The sequence below is a fragment of the Liolophura sinensis genome, chromosome 1 (assembly GCF_032854445.1).
Source record: "Liolophura sinensis isolate JHLJ2023 chromosome 1, CUHK_Ljap_v2, whole genome shotgun sequence".
Classification (NCBI taxonomy): domain Eukaryota; kingdom Metazoa; phylum Mollusca; class Polyplacophora; order Chitonida; family Chitonidae; genus Liolophura; species Liolophura sinensis.
The window spans coordinates 56798440-56826035 of NC_088295.1; the positions used below are offsets into that span (position 1 = coordinate 56798440).

Consider the following 27596-nt stretch of genomic DNA (forward strand, 5'->3'; position numbering starts at 1 on the left):
AATTTGTCAGGTACCTGGCGGGTTGTGATGGTTTGTCAGGTACCTGGCGAGTTGTGATGGTTTGTCAGGTACCTGGCGGGTTGTGATGGTTTGTCAGGTACCTGGCGGGTTGTGATGGTTTGTCAGGTACCTGGCGGGTTGTGGTGGTTTGTCAGAAACCTGGCGAGTTGGGGTGGTTTGCTTGGTACGTGTATCTGGCGAGTTGTGGTTTCTCAGGTACCTGGCGGGTTGTGATGGTTTGTCAGGTACCTGGCGAGTTGTGATGGTCTGTCAGGTACCTGGCGGGTTGTGGTGGTCTGTCAGGTACCTGGCGGGTTGTGATGGTTTGTCAGGTACCTGGCGAGTTGTGGTGATTTGTCAGGTACCTGGCGAGTTGTGGTGATTTTGTCAGGTACCTGCATGGAGAGTTGCTGTGATTTGTCAGGTACCTGGCGGGTTGTGATGGTTTGTCAGGTACCTGGCGGGTTGTGATGGTTTGTCAGGTACCTGGCGAGTTGTGGTGATTTGTCAGGTACCTGGCGAGTTGTGGTGATTTTGTCAGGTACCTGCATGGAGAGTTGCTGTGATTTGTCAGGTACCTGGCGGGTTGTGATGGTTTGTCAGGTACCTGGCGGGTTGTGATGGTTTGTCAGGTACCTGGCGAGTTGTGATGGTCTGTCAGGTACCTGGCGAGTTGTGGTAATTTGTCAGGTACCTGGCGGGTTGTGATGGTTTGTCAGGTACCTGGCGAGTTGTGATGGTCTGTCAGGTACGTGGCGAGTTGTGGTAATTTGTCAGGTACCTGGCGGGTTGTGATGGTTTGTCAGGTACCTGGCGGGTTGTGATGGCCTGTCAGGTACCTGGCGAGTTGTGATGGTTTGTCAGGTACCTGGCGGGTTGTGATGGTCTGTCAGGTACCTGGCGAGTTGTGATGGTCTGTCAGGTACCTGGCGAGTTGTGGTAATTTGTCAGGTACCTGGCGGGTTGTGATGGTCTGTCAGGTACCTGGCGGGTTGTGGTGGTTTGTCAGGTACCTGGCGGGTTGTGATGGCCTGTCAGGTACCTGGCGAGTTGTGATGGTTTGTCAGGTACCTGGCGGGTTGTGATGGTCTGTCAGGTACCTGGCGAGTTGTGATGGTCTGTCAGGTACCTGGCGAGTTGTGATGGTCTGTCAGGTACCTGGCGGGTTGTGATGGTCTGTCAGGTACCTGGCGGGTTGTGATGGTTTGTCAGGTAGCTGGCGAGTTGTGGTGATTTGTCAGGTACCTGGCGAGTTGTGGTGATTTTGTCAGGTACCTGCATGGAGAGTTGCTGTGATTTGTCAGGTACCTGGCGAGTTGTGGTGATTTGTTAGGTACCTAGTGCTTTGCAAGGTACGTGTGGCGCGGGAGGTGGGGGAGGGGGGGGGGGGGGGGGGGGTCGTTGTTCACTAACACATCAGCCTTGCGACTGTATATCAAAATCATTATTTAATCTGTTATTAGATGTCCGATGAGTTTTTTTCTGTGCCCTGAAGATCTGATTCCTTACCTGAACTTACTTTTCGTTGAACTTCTCGTTGAAACAGATATATGTAATGTGTGAACGAAAATCAAAATACCTATAGCACGACCAACATGGGCAACAAATTTATTTATTTATTTGATTGATGTTATACACCGTAATCTGAATATTTCACTTGTACGACGGCGGCCAGGATTGTGGTGTGAAGAAATCACCTCGGCCAGGGAAGTCGGCACCAAATCTCACATTACATGCAACCTCTGCCATGTTTATTTATTTATGTATATGTTTGATTATTGTTTAAGTCCACAGTCAATAAATTCCACAGAGCGCCCGCCTGGAAGTCGGGAGACCTGGGGTCAAACCCGAGCTGTGTAATACCAAAGACTTTAAGAAATGGTACTTGTTGCTGGTTTCTTTGGCGCTCAGCTGAGAGGTTAGAACAAGGAAAACACGAGTGGTTGGCTCAGTGTCAGTATAATGTGACTCGGTTGGGTGCCCTGTCTGGTGTCGTCGGCATGATTCTTCAGTGGCGGCATCGTTTTGGTGGCATGCACTCGCCCTGCCACAAGAAGACACAGTACATGTATACAAACACAAATTCCAGCTCAAAGAATCACAGTCAGTTTAATGGTTGAAAAAAAAAAAACAAAAACAAAAAAAAAAAAAACACTTTGGCGTACCTTTGACAAGTTACTGGCGAAATTTCCGATTTGTTCCAAAATCCAGTAGACCCACTAATAAGTTTCACGTAATACACAAGTAGTGTTACTCCGAAAAATAAAAAAACTTTTTGACTCAATATTTCAGCATTTTGTTATCGCTGTACTTGTCCTGCAGTGAAACCCCTTACGTATATGCCATGTCATGTAACATATCTCCTTTTTTTCTTTAGTGTTTACTAAGTCTGATTAAATGATCTTATTTTCTTTTGTTTTGTTCCTACATGTATTTATTTATTTATTTGTTTGATTGCTGTTTTACGCCGTACTCAAGAATATTTCACTGATACTACTTCGGCCAGCATTATGGTGGAAGAAAACCGGGGGAACCAACGACGATCTGCAGGTAGCTGGCAAACCTTCCCACTTAAGGCCGGAGAGGAAGACTTGAACTCACAGCGACCGCATTGGTGAGAGGCCTCTGGGTTATTCCGCTGCGCAAGCGCGCTGACCATCTGAGCCACGGAGGCCCCCGTTCCTACATATATTTGTCACCATGGGTTTTCATACCCGGTCTAGACCATTGATTTCATGTTGTTCTTGCTTCTTATGTCCACTGTACACTACAACTACGTTTTGATTTTACTGATTCTTGTTTATTTAGATCTGTTAAGCCTACATTTCCTGGTCCTGGACATATGTTGTTGTTGCCCATTTTATGTCACTCCCGGTGATGTCATAATAAAATGCTGAAATATTGAGTGAAAATGAAGCTTTCGTTTTTCGGAATTAAAGTACACCACTTGTGCATTCCCCCCGTGTGGTGTACAGATATGCACACCTTATTGGTGGGGCAAAGTGGAAACTGCGCAAACCGCTATATCAACGTCGTCAGCAAGAAATTGTCTGTCCTGTGCCCGATTCTAACCTGCACCTCTTGTGTTCTAGTGACTGAAAGGGGTGCATCTTCACCACTCGGCCACGGCCCACGACATCTGTCATTTTTTTTAAGCGACAAGCCTCCGTGGCCATGGTGGTTAGCAAGCCAGCGCGGTGCAATGACCCAGGAGTTCAAGTCCAGCTCATGCTGGCTTCCTCTCCGGTCGTAAGCGGGAAGGTCTTTGAGCAACCTGTGGATTGTCGTGGGCTTCCCCCGGGTTCTTCACCATAAAGCTGACCGCCGTCGTATAAGTGAAATACGTAATAAGTAATTTTATTTATTTTTTTGATTGGTGTTTTACGCCGTACTCAAGAATATTTCACTTATATGACGGAGGCCAGAATTATGGTGGTAAGAAACCGGGAAGAGCCCGGAGAAAACCCACGATCATCCGCAGGGTGCTGCACACCTTCCCGCTTACGACCGGAGAGGAAGCCAGCATGGAGTATTAAGTAAAACACCAATCAAATGAATAAATTTTTTTAAAGCTCAGATGCACATAGTTATATAACTGTACATGTTATGGTTGGTGTGACTTCAAAATGTGTAACCAATGCGATCGCTGTGAGTTCAAGTCCCGTTCATGCTGGTTTCCTCTCAGGCCATATACGTGGGAAGGTCTGTCAACAATCTTCGGATTGTCGTGGGTCTCCTTCCACCATAATTCTGACCGCCGTCGTTAAAAGTGAAATACTCCAGAGTGTGAAGTGAACCACCAATCAAATGAGAAATTTTATAGGTGGCTTATAGGAAAGCTTATGGGCGTACATACCCACATAACTACGTGTGAAGGCTGTCGTGACTTCACTGTGTACATGGCTTTAGGCTTATACCTTATGAGACAAAGGACCATTATCCCTGAAATGATCGTAAATATAGGCCTATATTGATTAACTGATGCTTTGAGCTACACCACATGAAAAAGTTTCAGTCATGTATAAACATTCATGAAAAACAATCAGAAAGTGACACATTTAGGTCGATGTCTCTGTATTCTTACCACAATTTATGTCATTGGCTGGATCAATCGCTCGATAAACCTAGGTCTGACGACATTGTAATACTTGACTTGCAATCTCAGAAGCACCAATTCCCCAATAAAAGTCATTATCTGATCGACTGCGAACACAGCTATAGGCCTGCATTTGAATCTTTTTCACGGCAGATTGTTTGCTAGGTAAACAGTAATTGCATGTCCAGATCCAATAGATTTATATTGTAGTCAAAACACAGACAAAATCGAGCGCTAAGATATCTTCATGGTTAACAGATCAGTGTGTTACAGCTTTACTATGGCATATACACATACATAACAAAATACAAGTCCCAGTTTACTGGGACGTGTATGTCAAACTGTTGATTTCTGGTCAAGTTACTACTGTATGGGTTTCGACGACTGTGCATATTTGGTATCTTGTGCGGATCCTTTTATAGACATGCACGTAGGCTGTTAGGATAATAAACTTACGCCAGTGTTTGTTTGTTTTTTTCTCCCTAGTTCTTGGCCATGGGTTCACAGAAATCGTAGTACTCCATATAGAATTAATTTTATTTATCATACTTCAGGTAAATTTATCGTCCCCGCGTTGGATAATATCGCGTCACGTGAGGTTCAGCGTTTCACGCTATGACGTCTTTAAAGAAACAGATGCAATGTAGCACAATAAACGTGCCACGTCTCATTATTTTTGGTCGCGTCTTAGGTAGCCCCCCTCTTTGTTTTGTATTACGTCACATCTGCCGTCGGCTTTGAGAACCGCTGTTTTGACAGTCCCTGCTTCCCTACTCTAACCCATTCACGTATGGAAACGTAAATAGTGTTGGCTCGTTGTACATCACCTGTCTCGGGCCTACAAATCACGATGTTCCATTCTGAAACATGCAATAATTGTATAATGTTGGCATCTTTAAAAAAAACTTCATACACAACTTGTATAATCGTTAGCCATGATGGATTTTCCGGGCCATTGCTTTCAAACTTAATGCCAAAATCAACGTTCAACATATGCTACCAAGGAACTGAGACTTGAGCACTAGAAGCAGTCAACATTTATCAAGGAAGACGAGGGCAGAAAATTAATTGGATTTCTAGGACACTAAACTTACGCCAATTAATTCGCTTTTCTAGTTCTTGGCCAGGAGTTCACAGAAATCCTTGTACTCCAGGTAGAATTAATTTATATGCAGACATCTTTTTAAAAAAATCTATACACCATAATTATCAGCCTAAATCAACACCCCAGGTTAATGCTTTCAAGCCTAATTTCAAAATCAACGTTCAACATAATCCACCAGGGACAGGAGAACTAGAAGCAGTTAGCAGTTTTCACTGAAGCCAGGAAGAGAAAAAGAATTGGTGTGTTGGGGCGTAAATTTAATCAGTACCCAGTTTCCAAATTCAGTCGTATCATGCTATAGTTTTTAATTTGTCGTTAAGCAAAAAAGCTCAGTTGTGCTTTCTGTGTACATGTACGTGCATACAACTCCATGTTTCATACACAGTCTGTATGTGTGTCTGTATACAACTCCATATTTCATACATGGTGTGTATATGTCTCTGCATACAACTCTATGTTTCATACACAGTCTGTATGTGTGTCTGTATACAACTCCATGTTTCATACACAGTCTGTAGAGATGTCTGTATACAACTCTGTTTCATACACGGTATGTAGATGTGTCTGTATACAACTCAATGTTTCATACTCGGATGTGTCTGTATACAACTCCATGTTTCATACCCGGTCTGTAGATGTGTCTGCATACATCTCCATGTTTCATACACCGCCTGTATATGTGTCTGTATACAACTCCATGTTTCATACTCGGTCTGTAGATGTGTCTGCATACAACTCCATGTTTCATACACGGTCTGTAGATGTGTCTGTATACAACTCCATGTTTCATACACGGTCTGTATAGATGTCTGTATACAACTCTGTTTCATACACGGTCTGTAGATGTGTCTGTATACAACTCCATGTTTCATACACGGTCTGTATAGATGTCTGTATACAACTCTGTTTCATACACGGTCTGTAGATGTGTCTGTATACATTGACAATGTTCATGTTTTAAAATATGTGAATGGTGCTTACTTTAGTGAACAAAGGCGTCAAAATCTCCAAATTTTGGAAAGTTATAACTGAGCAAGCATTGCGGATTCAGTGTATGTGTTATTTTCCATGGACCAAAACTGTCCAATGCTCCAAGAAATTTATTAGGATTATATTCATATATACTTCAAACAAGAATCTTTTCAATAATCAAAAAGCAAAATGTTATATTAAAATATACTGTATTAGGCCAACAGTAGTGCTGTCCATATAAGCGACATTTTTCCATTGCCTCTTGATTAGGAAGAGAAATAAGAAAAGTGTTTTAATTAACCTGATTATGAAGTACTACATGTATAGAAACATGAGAAAAATTGTTTTTGGCAAGTTTTCTTTGTTCCTTCTCCAACAAGAAAAAAAACTCGTTTCCCAAAAGCCTATTATCTTTAGGAACTCCATCGGCATGGTACATTAGGTTTTGTCAAAATAAATTTTCGCAAACATTTTGTAACATCTTCTTAGCTTATTCCATACCCTGAGCGTCGGCATCGGCGTCCAATAACAGGGAAAGCAATGTTAAACAAAATGTCAGTGATGGCAATACCTTATGCATTAACTCATTCACGTGTATTGCTATATGTGCAAAGCAGAGTAATAGTTCATAGTTTATAGGATGAATAATAGATAAACATGTATCCTTCAATGAATATGAACTTAATAAGGCTTTATATTCAATCATAAATGTATGTAAATCACGTTATCTAACATCATCCTAATTATACTGCTGGCAATGTGAAATCCGCTCATGTCAGTGTCGGTGTGCGTTACATGTGTAATTGAGTTATAGCTCATTATACATCTCCACAGGTATTAGGTATTATATTCTACAAATAATAATCCCCTGACATATGATTTCGTGCACGTGACCAACGTCCCATTAATATAAACCTAATAAAATAAATACATGTATACATCGGATTCATCCATGAGGCTACATGAGACGGATTGACACAGGTCTACATCAAAGACGAAATTCTCATTACGGTGCTGTCTCGGATTTGCTTCGAAGCAACTACACCCAACAAGCTGACAGACCTATCTACGAGTCACTATATATAATGTGCATTGATGTGGAAGATTTCCGGTCCGAGCGCTACAATCTCGTGTTACAACATATGAGACGTTTCCCCTTTTCTATTAACGTCGTGCATTTTCCTTTCAGAATCTTTACAGTGAATGTGTAGCTCTCTTTGCACACTTACATGCAATAAAATGCCTGCCAATAAATTTTGTCCTACATATGTACATGCACGTATATTAATTTGACTGAGGTAATGACCCAGGAGTCTCTCACCAATGCGGTCGCTGTGAGTTCAAGTCCAGCTCATGCTGGCTTCCTCTCCGGCCGTATGTTGAAAGGTCTGCCATCCAGCTGCGAATGGTCGTGGGTTTCTCCCAGGGCTCTGCCCGGCTTCCTCCCACCATAATGCTGGACGGCGTCGTATAAGTGAAATATTCTTGAGGACGGCGTAAAACACCAATCAAATAAATAAATAAATAAATTTGACTGATGTTTTATACGGTGCTTAGGATGAGTTCATGTATATGACGACGATCAGATACATCCGTGAGTAGAGGTAACTGAATAGGTCGAAGGAGAATGCACCGCACCTCGTCAGGTATACGTCTATAAATCTCCTGACAGAAAGCCGCATGTCATTCAGCAAATATATCACGCTCAGAGAAACTTGATTGCGAAGACTACATTCCGCAGACGATTGCTTATGGTGATACGTACTTGTCATAAGATAAAGAGGATAAAATGACATACCCATGTTGATGGTTAACTTTGCATTAGCACAGAAATGATATAAAATGCTTAAATTCTACTAAAATTTTGTGCGCACAGTGCTACCATATATATACGCGCGTACATGTATATTGTAAGGGTAACACTACTGGGGAGTAAAGATGAGAAACAACTGGCTTTTTCAACTCTCAGGTCGCGAGTCATTTCACGTAAATACAGAATCCACAGTTAAGATGAATTCATCAATCTACGGATGACAGTCCGATAAGTGATTCATTCCCCATCTGCCTGTGAATGTATAACTTCTCAGGGAGGACGGCTTGACAGTAGCACCGAGCGGTCGATGTATGTTTCACTCCTCGGCAACATACACAAAGTCACTTTCAGGGTAAACTTGGATGAATTGTACGTAATCACACAAAGAGACAATAAGCGATACAAACTTCAAAATAAATTCTCAAAAAAATAGCACATGGCGAAACACAAGCTCATCAAGTGCTCTATACAGAAAATGGAGTACAAATGACGAATGTCGAATGGCGTGAAAGCCGATATCTTCAAACCCAGCAAAATACTTCACTGTGGATGACATTAAATGTGACTGCTCTCAAGTGGACTTGATTAAATGGCTGCTTTCAAGGGGACTTGAATAACTGACTGCTCACAAGTGGACTTGACTGAGTGACTGCGAGCTTCACAACTCCGTCTCTCATATTTATAGACTAACATAAAAGAAAATTCTGGAAATACATATAATTTCCAGAATGTACACTCCATTTACAAGACACTAAACTCATAAACACTCGAGCACGCTCGACTGAATTACAGTGCAGGCTATAACATACACAGATGGAAAAATGTAGGTCAAACAATGACAAATAAAAAAAAAGAAAAAAAATTTAAAGTACACTGTTTAAAGACGGGGTTTGTAACAATATAATGCGTAACATGCAGCTTATATCGTGTGCAACTAGTTTGTGGTATAGTACGTATGTGTGCGCGTGTGTGTGCACACGCTGCTGTAATAAACATGCACATAGTTCACATCGTGCCGCGTCATATACGTATAGCCCGCAGCATGCATGTGTCGTATATGGTGCGCACCTTGCAGTCATATATATGGTCCATTCAATATTGTTTTTTATTTTATATATTTATTTGATCCCGATTTCCTCGTATATTAAAGCAAAATATTCTTGAGTACGGCGTAAACAAATAAATAAATATGTTTGATTAGTGTTTTACGCCGTACTCAAGAATATTTCACTTATACGTCTGTGGCCAGAATGCATTATGGTGAGAGGAAACTGGGTCTACATAACATAATACGATGATATGTGTATAGTACGTAAAACCTATAGTTAAACATAATACATGCTTAAATAACGCGCACATACGAGACCTTCACAGCCTGATTCCAGTTGATCTATGGCGTTGCTTCATCTGAGCGTCATACAGTATGTGGTCTTTATGAATCCCGTTATGCTGATCTTTAATCGAGAAAGTAACAAGATTACCTAGATTACCAATGTTACAATGTTACAATGTTACAATGACTGGGGATATAACTTTTGCCTGCAATGCGGACGCTCTTTATTCACAGTGCGATGGTGTTATTTTTTATTTTATTTTTTTTTCTCTTTAGAAAGGGTGAAACCTTTGCGGCTAAAGCATACACCTAGTATGCACAAGTGCAGGGCTGATATATATGCTCTAATGTTAATTCGTAGTTGCAGGTGTTGGATGTAAATTCTTTAAAGTGCCCTCCTGTAATATGGCCAGACATCCACCCGTTCGTTTCCATTTTCGCGTCTAGCCACACAACGCGACACTGTTGACACAGGTCGCTAAAAGCAAAGCTAACTCGACAACTAATCAAGGGATAACAATGCTAGAAGATAATTTATAATGCAGCTCTCTGACAGATATGTTCTAATAATAGGCACATTTCAAGATAACACTGACAGACTTATTGTTTTTTCTCTACAGATCAGGCCCTCGACCTTTACAGTAATTTTACACGTTAAAGGGCACGTTGCATACAGCCTTAATTCAACACTGACGCTCAATGACAAACGTCAGGCATTTTGAGTGACTAGTGTGACTTACTATACAAATATGATGCAACAATAGCTAAAGTGTAGCCTTTATTAGCCTATAAAACAAAGAAGAAAAAACGTGGGTTTATGTGACCGAAGTAATGACCTAACCGCAAGACCTCGAAAAGCAATCCAATCCGATTCTCAGCTTTTGAATCTAATATCACAATGTTTAAATGTGAACTGCAACGCTTCCGCAGAATTTGTTGCTAATAGGCTTCTGTTATTTTACCAGATTGTGGCAGTATTCTTTGTGAAAAATATTTATTCGCTTAACGCTCTTGTGTTTTGAGAACGTCGTAACATCAGTGGTGGTGCCAATTATCCGTGGTTTTATAAATGTAGCAGTTTTTTTAGACGTCTTTGACGGTCAGATGAATGACGTCACGACGTTTCAAAAATCCAAGCGGAGTAAGCCACGCTGTTCTCAGTAAATCATAGATTTGTCCGGATATGTGCCATTTGTTTCTGGTCAAACGTAAGCAAATCAAACCGCGTGACTTGGTTTCGCGGCCTTACAAACGGTTTTCTCTTGGCTATAAACATCTACACGTTTTTTACAACTCAGAGGCATTGCGTATATAGATTTTTCAATGTTCATATACCGGTGCATACATGTTTACATACTGCTTATACAGTTACTTTGATTCTATGTGGACCCTATTCTGAACTCTATATACACACATTTCTCCAGAAAATTCCATGAACGTACCAAGTATAGTGGTAATCGGTTATTTAATGTACAGTTAACATCACACTGATGTTTTGTTGTTTTATATAGCATGCTTTAAACTTTGTTCCTGATTTTTCTACGTGAAGTGTATATATGCCGTTGTAATTATATCGAAACGGGAAAAAACACATAAACTCACTGTGATGTAATGGCCTCCAGGTTTACATTATTGCTGTAACAGTGCTAATGGCAATAAACCACTATATCTTCCATCCATTATTTGATCTAATTTGGACAGAAGTCTCCTTCCCATCATCATTCCAATGCCCCAGTGCATCGTTTCGTTGCATCGTCCTATCGCGCTAAATGATACAGCAGGGAATCATTTAGCGTCATTAGTTGCCTCTTTTCCTCTGTGATTGCCTTCACTGGTCATCACGAAAATGCTAGTTTACAATGCTTACTCTCTTAAAACGCAAAATAAATACACGCATTTTCTCTTTATTTATTTATTTATTTATCATGATTTGTTTTATACTTTAAACTCCAGAATATTTCACTCATACACGACGGTGGCCAGCATCATAGTGGGAGCAATGTTAAAATGGTACAGTAATTTTATTGTTGTTAAATATGATCTTAAAATGTTACGCTGGGTATAATGATACATTAATTAGTTTGCAGGTTGTAAAATAATGTTAAGGATTACAAGCTTTTTAACATTTACATAATGCGGAGCACAACAAAAAAAAATGTTAATTTCAGATCAGATATATAGTGACAAATTATAACATTTTCAAAGCATTTTGCAAAGCGTTAACTTTCCTAACATTATAAATGCCTTTTCTCCTCAAACACCGTCAAAAAGTTGGACTTAACATTGCTAAAGTTACATATAACATGTTAGTTTTTAGTAACTATGAGGGAATTTTAACTACGAAAAAATTTCTGTTTAAAAAATACGCTGTGCCCAGCTTCAAGCTGGGACTAATATAGGCCAATGTATATAAAACGGCTTCACGGGATGCATATTTACATTCAGGGAGAATGTGCGCACGAAGGTCTGCGAAAGTGGACTGGTTCAAGAACGGTGCTGCCAGACCAAATGTTCCGTTTTCAAACATTGTCAGTTATATTCACATATGATGTATTGAGAGTTCGGCTACTTGTAAAAGGCCCTATAATAGAGCCACCTCGATTCAGCGAAAACACCGTCTTAACAAACTCAAAACCGATATAAAAAGATGCGTCGAAGAGAGCATGGTTCGCGTACCTCTCTGGAAGTGTAGAGGTTTACACAAAAGGTTAAGCTGTAAATAATTTTGTCAGAGAATGCAAAGGTGGAGTTGCAGTTACGAGCTAGTTATTATCGAAAATGATGATGAAACGTTGGTGGGCGAACAAGAAAAGATAAGTTGTCACAGTGAGAATGTGAAGGTTATACGTATGGCGAAGTTAAGGGGCAAATTCACGCTAGTGCAAAGGCTGAGAAGACTATCATGCGAAAACACTGCGCGAAAGCGAAAGACATGCATCGACATGATTACAAAGATGCTGATGGAAAGGTATAGCATTGATGGACGGTAAGTTTGACATTGCAAATGTTGAGAATATAAAGTTGTATCACCCATGACTATTGTTTAACGTATACTAGCGTTCTTTTCAAGCATACGATGATTTGGTCGGTTATTGAGTAAAGGTGAGCAGGTGAGGATTCCATCTAACGATCGTTATTTAACGTCCTACTCGTTTAAAGTTCAGAGGTCGCAAAGACTAGGACGTGAAGTTGTCATTGTGAAGGTGAAAAGGTGAGGTCACCATTGTGAAGGTGAGGTTGCCATGGTGAAGGTGTAGAGGGAAGGTTGCCATTGTGAAGATGAAGAGGTGATATTGCTATTGTCAAGGGGAAGATTTACACTGGGTATTTGTCGTCCCTAAATTTAATTAAAGGTCTGCAGCTAGCAACCTGCGGATGGCCGTGGGTTTCCCCCGGGCTCAGTCCGTTTTCCTGCCACCATAATGCTGGCCGCCGTCGTATAAGTGAAATATTCTTGAGTACGGCCTAAAACACCAATCAAATAGATAAATAAAAATAAATAAACCTAATTAACCTGTCTGTTTAGTATCTCCACTACACTGACAGCGTGTTTTCCGGTGTTTTAATAGTGCTCCCCTGCGTGTGTGTAGGCTACCGGTAGAAAGGTTATTACCTCCACAACAGCGTTGTCATGGTTTTGCACGTGGACCTTATAACCCGCTCTGCCGCCTGCTACATACCACATACACCCCGCAGCGCAATGTTATTCTACAGAATTGTTCGATTGTCCTATGACGGTAGAATCGCAGGTGAAGCCATCCCGTGGGCCAGCGGACAGAAACGTCTGCCGATGCGGAAGCACTTTAGTCTAGTTCGTTAGACCACCTACCGTTAGGATATAATCCAGACAACAACAAGTCACATAACGGTTTTTAAGGCATGCGTGCAACGGCCAGGCGTTCTCGGTGAGAAATGACAGGTGCGCTACGTAGAGGAAAACAGCGAGTAATCGGTCATCCAGACTTGCTGAGTCCGTTTCCAAGCGGCTTTTCGCGGTCTCCTCGATCTCCTGTCGTCCACTGTGCCACGGGAGTGTTGTTATATCGACAAGGTGTCTGCTACTTGCTAGGCTTTGTCCTGCCATATAATTAGACAGCGATTGTTTTAGGGCGCGTGGTGTGAACTCGAACTCAGGATGTATTCGCACCTGGCACCTGGCGGGATTTGATTTGATCTGTCATTAGTGAGACAACACCCGATCAATGCTCCAGTCGGTCCTTGAAACAACATCGATTTCATTTTCCTCCTAATGCAGATGGTTCGTTTGACTTGCCAAGGACACGGTAAAATTCTGTTTATTTGACCTGGCCATTGCGACTGCGAAACAATGACAACGAGAGCTACAACATTGCAAGGTATGGTATGTATTCAGATTATGATTTATTTTATAGTATGATTTATTGCTATTCGAGATAGCCGTATAAAAACATAAAAATGTTGTGATAAAAGATAGTAGTTGTAGGCTAAGTTGATTGTAGGCCCTAAGAAAACACGTGTCTCCATGTAGTAGTAAAAATATACTTTGTGGAACGGAGCCCAATTTGGCTTAACCTAACTCTTATACAGTGTTCGTGTTTCCATTATCAACTCTTATCATGTGCATATGAGGTAGTAAACGAAGCAATGTATGGGATGTACATGTGTGATGATAATTCACTGTTGGTTAGCACGCCAGCGCGGTGAAATGGCCCAGGAGTCTCTCACCAATGCGGTAACTGGGAGTTCAAGTCCAGTTCATGCTGGCTACCTCTCCGACCGTACGTGGGAAGGTCTATCGACAACCTGCGGATGGTCGTGGGTTTCCCCCGGGCTCTACCTCCTACCATAATGCTGGAAGTCGTCGTACAAGTGAAATAATCTTCTTTACGGCATAAAGCACTAATCCAGTAAATAAATAATATCATGACAGGCGAAAAAATAAATAAGTCTTCGTCCTCAGAATCATTTGGGCGAAACAGACATGATTTTTTTCCCGCTTTTTAGCGGAATTCCGCTTTTTCTTTGTTCAGTTTCGATTAATTTACCTGTTTTCCGCAGATTTTTCTAGCTTCCGGGGCCTAGGCGGCCCCTGGACCCCCGGCCTTTTTGGGCTATGATAGTAAATTTCAGCTATTTTCTTGGTTCACCACAATCATGTCTGGCGAAAGAATCAGAAATCAACTTTCGGTTGGTGTACGTGAAGCTATGTACGTTTGGTTGCAGCTGTCATAGCGTTACCCTGAATCTCTTACTAATTATTCTCTGTGTTTCGAATTTCTTATCGAACAGACTAACCTGCGGATGGTCTTGGGTTTCCCCCCGGACTATGCCCGGTATCCTCCCACCATAATGCTGGCCGCCGTTGTATAAGTGAAATATTCTTGAGTACGGCATAAAACACCAATCCAGAAAATAAATATATAAATCGAATAGGCGGATTTCGCCAAAAAAAACAGCAAACTTCCAGCTTTCAAGGCTGTGCACGGGGCTACACGTGCTTTTCATAGCTCGTATTTACTATATAGTTTCATTGGTTAATTTATCCATATTTGGTCGTTTGACAAGTCATACAAGTGTAACTACAGAGAGTTTCTTCTCAGATAATATAATTTGGAGGTGTCAGTATGAGCTGTAAAATATCTCTTGGATTGGAATTCCAATGTTTAGAGAGATAAAATATAAAACGTCCGACAAGATGCGTGGCGTTTTAGTACGACAGGCTCAGAGTGGTGACATGTGAATTCTAATTCAGCGTAAAATCACACAGGCGGTAAATATAGGGCGGTAAATGCCCTATACTAGTTACAGCGTAAATCACACCGAAGGATATGCCCTATACTAGTTACAGCGTAAATCACACGGCGGTATATGCCCTATACTGGTTACAGCGTAAATCACACCGCAGGATATGCCCTATACTAGTTACAGCGTAAATCACACAGCGGTTTATGCCCTATACTGGTTACAGCGTAAATCACACCGAAGGATATGCCCTATACTAGTTACAGCGTAAATCACACGGCGGTATATGCCCTATACTGGTTACAGCGTAAATCACACCGCAGGATATGCCCTATACTAGTTACAGCGTAAATCACACAGCGATATATGCCCTATACTAGTTACAGCGTAAATCACACAGCAGTATATGCCCTATACTAGTTACAGCGTAAATCACACAGCGGTAAATGCCCTGTACTAGTTACAGCGTAAATCACACAGCGGTATATGCCCTATACTAGTTACAGCGTAAATCACATCGCAGGATATGCCCTATACTAGTTACAGCGTAAATCACACAGCGATATATGTCCTATACTAGTTACAGCGTAAATCACACCGCAGTATATGCCCTATACTAGTGGGCATAGCTTCACTCTCAGTCATAGTAAACAATACACCATATGGCCTCCTGATCTATGTATAGCATGCCTCATGTCACCAAGGCCAGCAGGCATAGTACACTCCAGCAAAGCCATTTCTATCGGTTTGTGTACCTTAATTGTTTAATCAATCTCTTATTACAGTCACAGTATCAGTATTGTCATATGAGTGATGACAGGAGCGTGTATTTTCAATGCACGCCCATCTTTCTCATCTTTCTGGTGTCGTGTTGTCTTAGCCAGTCAGTGGTTTCCCGTTATATATGTGATTCTGCTCTTTGTATGTACTGGTAGGTCTAATTTCTGTTCGTGAAGCCCTTTATGTATTCGAACCTCTCTGTGAGGGCACAGTCGTAGGAATGACATCGTTAGATGCAGGCATGGCCAAGATATAAAGGGTCTTATCAATTTCACGACGCAAGCGTGTAGTTCGTTCTACAGATGGTGAAATGAGAATCTATGCATAGAGAGAATTCGTCTCTTAATTTATTAATGCTGAAGAGGATACTTGTGCAAACATGCACAGCTAAGAGATGACGTTACAGGCCATTAACGCCTAGCCATATATACATTAATTTTAATATCACTGGATCTGACATGATCTACCTATCCAGAAACAAATGGCCATGTATATCGAGCAATTTGACTGGTCACCAGATGCAACTTTGAACGATGGCGATGCGAAATGAAATATTTATGTATTTTTTTGATTTGTGTTGGCGCCAAACATTTATGCGACCGTGTCTAGTATTACAGTAGGAGGAATCGTAGAGTGCCGGAGGGGAACCTACGACCATCCGTGGGTTGATGACAGATCTTCCCTCGTGAGACGGTAAAGCGATCGCACTGGTGAGAAGCTCCTGTGTCATTGTGTTACGCTAGCACGCCAACCTATAGGCCACGGGGCGGGGGGGACCTATTTTAAAAAGAAACTTTTAAAACATTAGGATGTTATATATGCAAACCATGTTTAATTTACTTTGCAGCTTTTATTTTAAACGTCTTGTTTCTTTTTGTTCTGATTTTAAACCTTGCCATTCTCATATCGGAAGCAATTTAACCCATGCTGTTATAGAATGTGGGCTGAATTGGGAAAATATTAATTGTGAACCCAAGGAAATATATATAGACCTAAATCCTCAGTCGTCAGTTGGTGAGACAATGACAAAACGTAAATGACTGCTTTATTATATTCAGAAATAAAACAGCAGTGGATGGTGTACTCGCAAGCCTAATGTTCTCATGTTATAGACTCAACGGTAGAGAAGAATTGGTGTGAAGCATACGACTTCGAATCTGTGACGTCAATTGCAACAGGATATTTTTAGTTCTTAGTCGATGTTTTGTTTGTGGAATTGTTAGACAGTTGCTAAGTAAAGACATTGTCTCCGACAGGCTTTTATGGATGTTTATTGACAAATCCGACGATGACACGAAACTTACACCAAATGTTGATGTATTTTGATCACAATTTGGAAAATACTCTCTAAAAACTACTGTGTACCACTGGTACACAGTGTTGTGACAAAAATGCACATCCACCTAATTTTGTGTACCAGCAGTACACAAATTGTGTAATTCATGGAACACATCCACAGTGAGTTGTATATATATGTGTGTACTGCTGATACACAAGTCACTGCGGATGTGCAAATTTGCACACAATCGTTTTTAGAGAGTATTGTATTTGCATAATAATGTTCTAAAATAGGATGTGATGCATTTGTAATAAATTTATTTGAAAGTAAATTCGTTACCTATATCCAAACACATGGATTTAATCTGAATTTTTGAATATATTAATAAATCATATTTACAACTTTTCACACTCTTCCAAATGGAGTTTGTAATTTGTATGTAATTTTTATGTTTTCCACACCTTTAAGACTATATTCTCTCGAAAGAAAAGACCATGTCTGCATAATGGGAGGTACATGTAGCAGAGCCAGGGTGAATCCACTTCATCTCAACAGGTTGCTGAGATTCCTCCAGACGCAAAGTCTTTATCCATCCAAAGCACGATCTGGCTACATGCGAACGCAATCCTATTGGTCAAAAAGTCATTTGTCCGTAACGAGAAACGTCTTTGGCAATTCCATATAAACTAATGCTTAGTCACTGTAACAGTTGTCTAGCTCACACGGCGTCATAGCAACCTTATCTGCGCTTGCCAAGAGATGGAGTTGCAAAGTTTCTACAAACACTAGGAATCTATGGAAGGCCAAGCATGAACTAATGATAATTAAGTTTCCAGTTCAAACTGCAGTCCATGTTCAATCCCTTGTATGTATGTGCCAACCAATGTTTTTACGCTCCAGTAAGGTAAGAGGTATGATCGAGGTGATAAAATGCATCACTTCTGGCTTACTGCCACATGTGCATAGATAGTGTATTCGCTTTTAGGCCCGTAGAGCTGTGGTTACGTATACTATCACAGCGTAGCTATGTACGCTGTGATCACCTATACTATCACAGCGTAGCTGTGTAGGCTGTGATCACCTATACTATAACAGCGTAGCTCTGTAGGCTGTGATTAGGGTATACTATCACAACGTGGCTTTTGTAGGCTGTGATTACCTATACTGTCACAGCGTAGCTCTGTAGGCTGTGATCCACCTATACTACCACAGCGTAGCGCTGTAGGCTGTGATTACCTATACTATCACAACGTAGCTCTGTAGGCTGTGATCACCTATGCTATCACAGCGTAGCTCTGTAGGCTGTGATTACCTATACTACCACAGCGTAGCTCTGTAGGCTGTGATTAGGGTATACTATCACAGCGTAGCTCTGTAGGCTGTGATTACCTATACTATCACAGCGTAGCTCTGTAGGCTGTGATTACATATACTATCACAGCGTAGCTCTGTAGTCTGTGATCACCTATGCTTTCACAGCGTGGCTTTGCAGGCTGTGATTACGTATACTATCACAGCGTGGCTCTGTAGGCTGTGATTACGTATACTATCACAGCCCTGTATTGTTCCATAAGCTTACCTTGAACACCTCTGTACTTTCCTTTCTGGCTTTAATATACCACTGCTGGGCACCAAATAATTTGTATGTCCTTGGCCATAGTGTCTCGCAGCATCAATTCCAGCAGGTTTTCCCTTGTGTCACCACTGGTAAATCTACAGAAGCATGAGACTAGTGGAAACTGGATGAATTCTAACTCCAACCGTCATATTTGAGTGTATACTCCTCACAGCCCATACAAGGGAGATAACTACTGACATTAATAGTATATTTTGTACATCTTGTTGAATCTATTCTTTAATTGTTTGAGATTTTTTATATATATATTGTAGCGGAATTTAAGAAAGTAGGATTTAAGAAATAAATTTAACGTAGGGAAGTTTCATATATTCATTTCTTATGAATTTTCACGTAAGTTTTGTTAAGATCGTTATCTGAGGCCATACCAATTAATTTACAAAGTCAATATTTGCCAATAAAGCGTTTATTTATTCTCGTAGGAAGTTTTAAACTTACGTTTATCTGTTTCATGGACGAGTGATATTATTGTTGTTGTATCGGCGTTCCTACATATTTGGGATAATTATAAGTATTTTTCAGCAATGGAGTGATGATAACGTAAAAATTACGAAATTCTATGTCATTGCCTTATCTGGAAAATATTACCTTCTATTTTCGTTCTTGTTTCACCCATAAAATACGACATGCATTGTCCTCGGTTCAATCTCGAAAGCAGAAGTTTGTGTTGCCGCCATTTTTGTACATTTATGGTCATTAGGGTGTCTATAGAACCCGCACTTACAGGCTTTTAGAAATCGGACCAGGATTTTCCCACCACAGTTTGAAAAGGAATTTATCATTTAATACCCTGGTGTGGAAATTGGTTATACTTTTTGAGTAATATGGATAAAAATATGGACTTTTCAGACAATGACATTTACATCTTGGCTCCAAAGCAAAGCCATTATTTTTCTTGGTTACGATCGTGATGACGTCAGCGTGTCATCTGTGTTTACAAACTGTCAAAAATTGCTCTTGTTTGTCTCCTGATTTGGTTCATTGCTCCTCCTGCACCATGTGGAAATCTATAAATAGGCTGACTTTTCAGCGTGTGCAGATGGCCTTGGAATTGGCCGAGAGTTGACACCAAATTGCTGGTAAGCATTCTCAAGTAAGTAGCTATTTTATTAAGAGTGGGAAAATTTTTGTACCATGAATTGGGAAATAGTCCCAGTATCGGGAAAAAGTGATTTGTGATCCAATTTGAGAATTCAGAGACATTTGACACTTGGTGGGAAGACAAGTGGAACTTGTCTGAGATATCAAAAGTGGACCACAGAGACTAAATATACCCGAATAAATCAACTGAACTTGGTACCATAATTTGAGGCAGGAGTCTCATGAGACTTTTCCCAGTCCCAAAACTCTGGGACTCTCCAGTCTCACGAAACCAGGGAATCCAGCTCCAGTGCCATGCAAGTAGATATTATCTGAGATATCAAAGTGGATAACAGTGGACTATATACCAGACTAAATCAATTGAGCTTTGGCATCATAATTTGAGACAAGAGTCTCGTGAGACTTTGTCTCGTATGACACTCAACTGGGACTCTGTCCCATATGACACTTAACTGGGACTGTTCTGTATGACACTCAACTGTTTGGTACTTTTGTCAACTGCTGGTTCCTCCCTCGTCATAATGAAATCGGATCCAAATAGTAGCGGCGTCTCCGAGTTTAGGGGAAAGAATCCTGATTGGTTTATTCATTTAACAAGCTTCGCTCGGCACGTTAAATATCAAACAGGATTAAAGTGATTGAATGGTGTCGCCCTCATAGGTACCTGCATAATTGAGAGGACACCATAAGACATATAAGACAAATACCAACAACATCTGAACCGCTACAGCATTCATCAGTGTGGATTATTGGTTCCCTCTATGTCATTACTAGTGAGATCGATCCTACACAATTAACTAACATGCGTGTCAAAAGGTCTAACTTGTCTAATAGAGGCAGTGATAATCGTATACAATTCGCTTCACTGTGAGGAGTATGCATTGAAACATGGCGGATGGAGTTAGAATTTGTCCTGTTTCTATTAGTTTCATGCTTGTGTGGATTAATTAGTGATGACACATGGAAACGCCTACTTGGAATTGATACCTGAGACGACTATAACTACGACTAGACAAATTATTTGGTGCCCTGCAATAGTATATTAAAGCCAGCAAGGAAGGACAGAAGTGCTCAAGGTAAGCTTATTGAACAAGACAGGGCTGTGATAGTATACGTAATCAGCTGAATAGGCTTTATGGCATAATAGTATAGTCAGCAGTTTTAAACATTTTACACACCAGTAATACATTCTGAATAGAATGACTTCCGAATCGCATTTTTCTTTAATTTCTTTCTAAGTAACATATGATGGAGAAAAGATTTTGAAAAATAAATTCTGGAAGTTAGTTTACTCGTACAAGAATTATATGGTGTTGTGGGCATTTTTTTTTTGTTGGTGGTGGGAGCGGGGGGGGGGGGGAGGTGCGGCTTACATGTCTATACATTATATGGCTCTCACAGAACAGAGGTCACTTTGTTGATGATTACAACCGCACCTATCGATGAATTAACCAAATCAGTTACTGTCCTCCCTTATCCGACGAAGAACTTTGAATCATCGAATTTCGTGCGGAAATTGACAGATGGCATGGTGATGCGCGGCGTAACAGAATATATCCACATTGTATTATGGTAGTGAGGTGGACAACAAGTATACAACTGTGCATTTGTCTGACGCAGATTTTCTGTAGAATACTTGGCAATAATTATTATCCCTCATCCAAACCAGTGTTTTTTTTAAAGAATATAAGTTTTATAACCAAGATAGAAAAGAAATCACTGTTACTTGGCAAATTTGCAATAGAAATAAATTATACTAAGTATAGTTGTAATATATTATTACAGACAGGACAATAAACTCACTGAATGTGAAGTTAGATGCAGTATTGTAATAATGTACCTGGGTATTCTTAAGAATATTGTTTATATATATATGCATATTTTTTTTTTGTTCTTGTAAATATTAGGTATTTCATCTTGGCGGCGATCAGTTTGTACGCACATGCATCAATCCTCCTGTAGCACGCCAAGAGGTTTGGTAGTAACTCATATTCCCGCACGAAACTTTTAACTGACCGACAATTCATTATTTGTGCTTTGTGGATGCTATGCCGGAGTGAACTAGTTCGGTGTTTTTTATTGGCCTTGTAGCCACTGTATATAGGCTTGTTTTCGGTATAATACACCAGACACCTGTATACGTTGTTACATGGTCTACTCAGATCAGACCCCTTGATATAATTCAATTCGCCTGATAAACTTATCAACCCTCAGTTATATTTTACAAACATTTCAATTGTTTAATCTATCAAACGCAATATGTTTGGAAGATAATTGTTTAAAATGAAACCACTCACCTTTTATTAGGTACCGGTAAATGATATCAGGAGAATAACCGAGCTATATTGTTCTGTCTACGTATCTGGTGAGCTTCGAAGACGATATTGCATTGTTTTTCGAGAGTGTATACGTTCTCAGCCTACGCGTATAGTTTGTACAGTCCCTTGGCCAACCTATGTCAGGTTTCATCTGCTTGGTTTCCTGTCTTAGGTTTCCTCGATCTCGGGTTTTTCTATATCGAATTTTCTCTACCAGGTTTTCTCTGTCTGGTTCTCTTCGTCACGTTCTCTCTAATAAGTTTTCTCTGTCACATTTGCTTAGGCTTGTTTTTTCTGTTACCTCTTCTCTGTCTGGTTGCCCCTCACTGTCCTGGTTTCTCTGTGAGGTTCTCTCTGTCTAATTGTCGCTGTCAGATTTCTCTAATAAGTTTCCGCTGTCACGTTTTTCTTTTCTCTGTCTAGTTTTCTCGGTCTGGTTTCCTTTTTTTGAGTTTTCTGTGGCAATTTTTTCTTCTCTAATCTGCATGTTTCCTCTGTCGAGTTTTCCATATCTGTTTTTCGCGGTATTATTTGCACACATACACCACCACAAGCACGCAGGTAAAGTAATCTAAAAACGTGTCGTCCGTTGTTATAATTGAAATCTACCTTGGAGTTTTCTTTGACGTTTATCGTCCGTCAATACAAGAGAAATGCATAGGCTTTATTACAAAAAATTACATTGGGAACAAAAGATATAACTCTACACTCATAATCGTTCATTTCATCTCAGGAGCCCAATTATGTAGGCTTCGTTTTCTGTGAGAAAAACTATGCGGTGGCACAGAATATCTTTCTTGTTATGAAGGACTGATTTTAAAATGATAATCGGTATTGGTTCTTTTAACTTTTCTCCTGAAGTCTGTAACAGTTATAAATTATTATCTACAGTTTAATGTCCATCCTGTGTTTCAGTTGATAATGACAAACATACAACTGTTCCATGATATTTTTGCCAAAACAACAAACACTAATTCGTCGGCCACCATGGTAAACGATTCGGACACTTAATTCATCCGGGTCTGTCATCAACCTGCGGATGGTCGTGGGTTTCCCCCGGGCTCTGCCAGGTTTCCACCCACCATAATGCTGGCCGCCGTCGTATAAGTGAAATATTCTTGAGTACGGCGTAAAACACCAATCAAATAAATAAATAAAAAAATAAATAATTCATCCGTCTAGAACATTCCGCGCGTCTTTTCATCATGACTAAAAACTGTTGACCGCTTATCTTTGTATGAATCGATCCTAATTTCGTACTTTACAGACTTTCTTAGTTCTTTGGTGGTTTGTGTTGAGCTTTGTTTTGAGAATTGGACTTACGATTATTGACACGTCCATTTTGGTTGACAGCTGTATACGAATGTCTGCTTTGACGCCTAAATACCCAACCTATCTACTATACATCATTTCAACATCGCATTACTTTGCAGCAGTTTACCGCGGCTTTCCAGGTGTCATTTTACCCTGCAAATTACTTAGAAATTACTTAAATATCGATTGCAACAAAGAAAAATGGTAAGCTACATTTCTACAAATCAGTCATGGTTGTAGGTTTTCCCCTCGGCTCTGTCCGGTTTCCTTCCATCATGATGCTGCCCGCCGTAATATAAGTGAAACATTCTTGAGTACGGCATAAAACACCACTCAGATTGTAAATACATTTCAATCCAAAGCTAAGATCAGACCACGCGTCTATGTTTGTATTATGACGAGTGTTAGCCTGTACTAACACTTGTTACTTTGTTACAAATTGGATTCTTCATTCATAAATATTCTTCGAAGCCCTTGCATTCAAATTTAATTTTCTGAAGACTAGAGATTTTTTAATGCATCTTCGACTGAATGGCACAGAGAATGCCAAAATGATGTATCGGTCTACGTCAGACGAACAGACCATTGGACAGTGCATGTCCAGGTGAATAGTTCAAGTTATTTTTTGTTTAACTTTTCCATCCGAATAAGTTGCTTTTTAAAAAGTTAAACATTAAATTCTGCGGGGATCTGTTGTTTTACTTGAAATAGTGGAAGGTACATTCAGCGAATGCATTTCAGTTCTTTTTGACTTACGTATATGCATTTTGAATGCAGGAAGTCTAGCCGTCTTCCTGTATTAAGTGGCAGAAACCTTATGTGATGTCATGCCAAGGCCACAATATGGTCAAACACCGTCACGGGGCAATCCAATATTTCGAGTGCTTTTAAATTCGGTTGAAAAAGTCTGGAAAAAAATGCGCCTCGAAGCTTGGCCAGCGTAAAATATTTTTGACTATTCTTCACACAAATTTTTACAATTTTACATACGTGATATTGTTTTTGTTTTTGCAGAAGTGATGTGATTTTCTTCCAAATATGTCGAGGTTGTTCATGTCATCAAAACAACCATCACATATCTGGTACACTACTTACAAGAGAGAACCAATCCATAGCATCACCTGAGAAGCGGCGTGTCTACCGCTGAGTGGAGTTTGGTGTATAAAAATCTCACAGATGAACGGAACTCTCAACTCCTCAATCAGCTATGGATCAATGGCAGTTGGATTTAAAGTTCCCATGGGAATTTTCATCACCTTAATGATTGTGAGTAGTCTGTGTGGAAATTCCGTCGTCTGCTTCATCGTCTACCGGAAGGCGACCATGAGGTCCGCCATTAATCTACTTCTTGCCAACATGGCCGCCAGCGACATCCTGCTCAGCGTGTTATGCATGCCGTTTTCATTGGTTACTTTGCTCAGGGGAGAGTGGTTGATGAGTGAGACCTTGTGTAAAATTGTCGCTTTCCTTCATGTGTACCTCGTGTGTACTGGAATGTGTATTTTGTTAGCTATAAGTCTGGATCGATACTTCATTATAGTGCGCAGAAGAGACAAACTGAACCCAACACGAGCTAAAGTGCTCATTGTCTTTTCCTGGGTGTGTTCCTTAACTTTTGCCCTCCCTCCGGCCGTGGGATGGGGCAACTACCATTACTACCCTGCCCATCCGCAATGCATCATACAAGTCCACCGAAATATCGCCGACAAAGCGTATGTCGCTTGCGCTATGACGGTAATCTTCTTCCTGCCGATTTTCACCATGGCTTACTCGTATCTTTGCATCTTGAAAACCGTGCGGAAAAACCAGACGCGAATCCGGAACCACCCGAACAGAATAAGTGTGACTCAAGCAAGTAAGCTTGGCCTACCAGGAGTTAGCCTTCCGGGAAAACCCAATGTCGACATGAGCTTTAAGACGAGAACTTTCAAAACTATTCTTATTCTCTATATTGTGTTTCTGTGTTGCTGGACTCCATATTCAATCGCTACTTTGGCGCTTAACTTTTCACTAAGGATTAATCCGTACACGACCTCTATAGTTTTGTGGCTAGGTTATCTTAACAGCGCTCTTAATCCCCTCATATACGCCTGGCGTATTAAGAAATTCCGAGAGGCCTGCATCAGCATTTTGCCCAAATCGTCCAAGCTCTTCCCGAGAGGTTGCGGATTCTGCATCAATCGTCGTGTGAACCCCAGCACAATGTACGAGTACTCCACTCATTCGCAAGGTATAAATGTAGAACAGTCGGCCGTCTGATCATTGGATATGCAGGCTGTTGAAATTATGGGATGCAGTTCCTCGAATGAAAAACTTTGCTGCCCAGTTTAAATATGCCGCAAAATGATTCGACTGACACTTGAACACGAGTTTATGTGGTAACATGCAAATCTTGCTGTAAACTTTGATTTCGCCTTGCATCAATTTCATGCCAAAATTATACAGCCGTTTTTCCTGTTGGTTCATATGATATATCAGACCCATGCACCAGAAGAAAGCTTGGGCAAGCCAACAGACTCAGGCGCCTGTAAGATGTTCAGCAACACGACATGATTCCTTCTACACCAGTGACGTCCAATAAATGGCAGTTAACATCACTGAATTATTCTCTACTTAATTCTGCTTAAGACATGGTGTCAAGCGGGGTGTGTTTTGCTACTTGTACTTTTTTAAGCACTTACATGAACAGTTGGAGTAATTTCCTAAACGAGGTAATTCGACAAGAGGCTGTATTTCACCAGTTACGTGTGAAGATTTGGAAAGTATCACAATGTCGTCGCTTCTCTGGCTCTACCCTCTATGCTGTATTATTTTATATTTCTCTGATATCTGTTCTATGACTTTGCGCAAACCTGTCCTTTACTATGACGTGGAATGTTTAGAAATAAGCTAGGTAAATAAGTTACATCACAGTTCAAACAAAGGATGCAGACGACCATATATGTCCCAGATGTCTGTTTCATGATCTTGGATTTACATATTCATTTGATTGTTATTTAACGCCTTAGTTAAAAATGTTTTCATTTATACGACGTCGGCAGAGACAAATCACTTCGGCTTCTCAGATTAGACAAGTTGATCTATTATGTCACTTGACTTTGTCAAAGGGGCTATCCCAAACCAACTGTTTACAAATCCTCGAGTTCATATATGAATAATTAAGTGTGAAAAGGGCAAATATGTACTTTCTGGCTGTGAATTCCGCATGATTTGGTCTCTCTACATCAGCTTCTCCGACATTTTCTTGATCTGCATAATTGCGCCCTTGTCCACAACATATGTACATGTCTATGTAATATTTATCCAAATGATTTGTTAACTTTTACCCATGAATTAAATATTCCACAAGATAACAGTCTTGTACATAATATATATTTGATTGGACACCTGCTTTAGTTGTTCGTCTTTTTCTATATATATATATATATATATATATATATATATATATATATATATATAGGCGTACAATTTATTCAAGTTTTTTTTTAGAGTTGTGCCGTATTATTTTGCTCAGATTAAAGGATACAGCTTCATTTCCATTAACACACTTTAAATGTATTAACTGTACTACCTCATATCATATCTTATACCACATAGCACATAGACGATACATACAGTTACGCTGTGTGTGTAGGCCTAATTATTATTATTAATGCTGATAGAAATTAAATTGCTTCTACAAAATCAAAATGAGGAACATTTCCCGCCTAAAGTAATAAATGAGTTCAACACATCCGATGTCCCACCATCCCTTCTCGTGACAACGGTGCTTTTCATTCCATTGCCGGTGGAAGAAATTGTGACGTCAGAAAGATTGAAGATTTGTAACCAATGTGTGGAACATCCGGTTGACCCATGTCCAACAATACTGCTTACGATTGGTCAGTTGCGTATTCTTGATTGACAGCTTGGAAAGGTCTATTCGGGTCTAGGTTGTGTAGGCTTTTGTTCATTCCTCCGTTCTCGATGAAGATGTGTGTCGCCATTATTGAACGGGAAGTGGTACCAATTTAAAGCGTACTTTGTATGATTAGAGCTGGACCATAAATAGTTCAATTTAAATTGCGAAAATGGTTTCTTTTAAAATGATTCCATCTAATAATTAATGCCTATGTACACTGTCGCCCC

The 27596-nt window shown here is 40.4% G+C and overlaps 1 protein-coding gene across 1 annotated transcript; it reads left to right on the plus strand.

Moving 5' to 3' along the window:
- The first annotated feature begins 24749 nt into the window (after window positions 1-24749).
- On the plus strand, window positions 24750-26793 carry LOC135461474 (high-affinity lysophosphatidic acid receptor-like). The gene has a single exon (XM_064738594.1). It carries the CDS (start codon window positions 24792-24794, stop codon window positions 25725-25727), a length of 936 nt encoding a protein of 311 aa, XP_064594664.1. The 5' UTR covers window positions 24750-24791; the 3' UTR covers window positions 25728-26793.
- The last annotated feature ends 803 nt before the right edge of the window (window positions 26794-27596 follow it).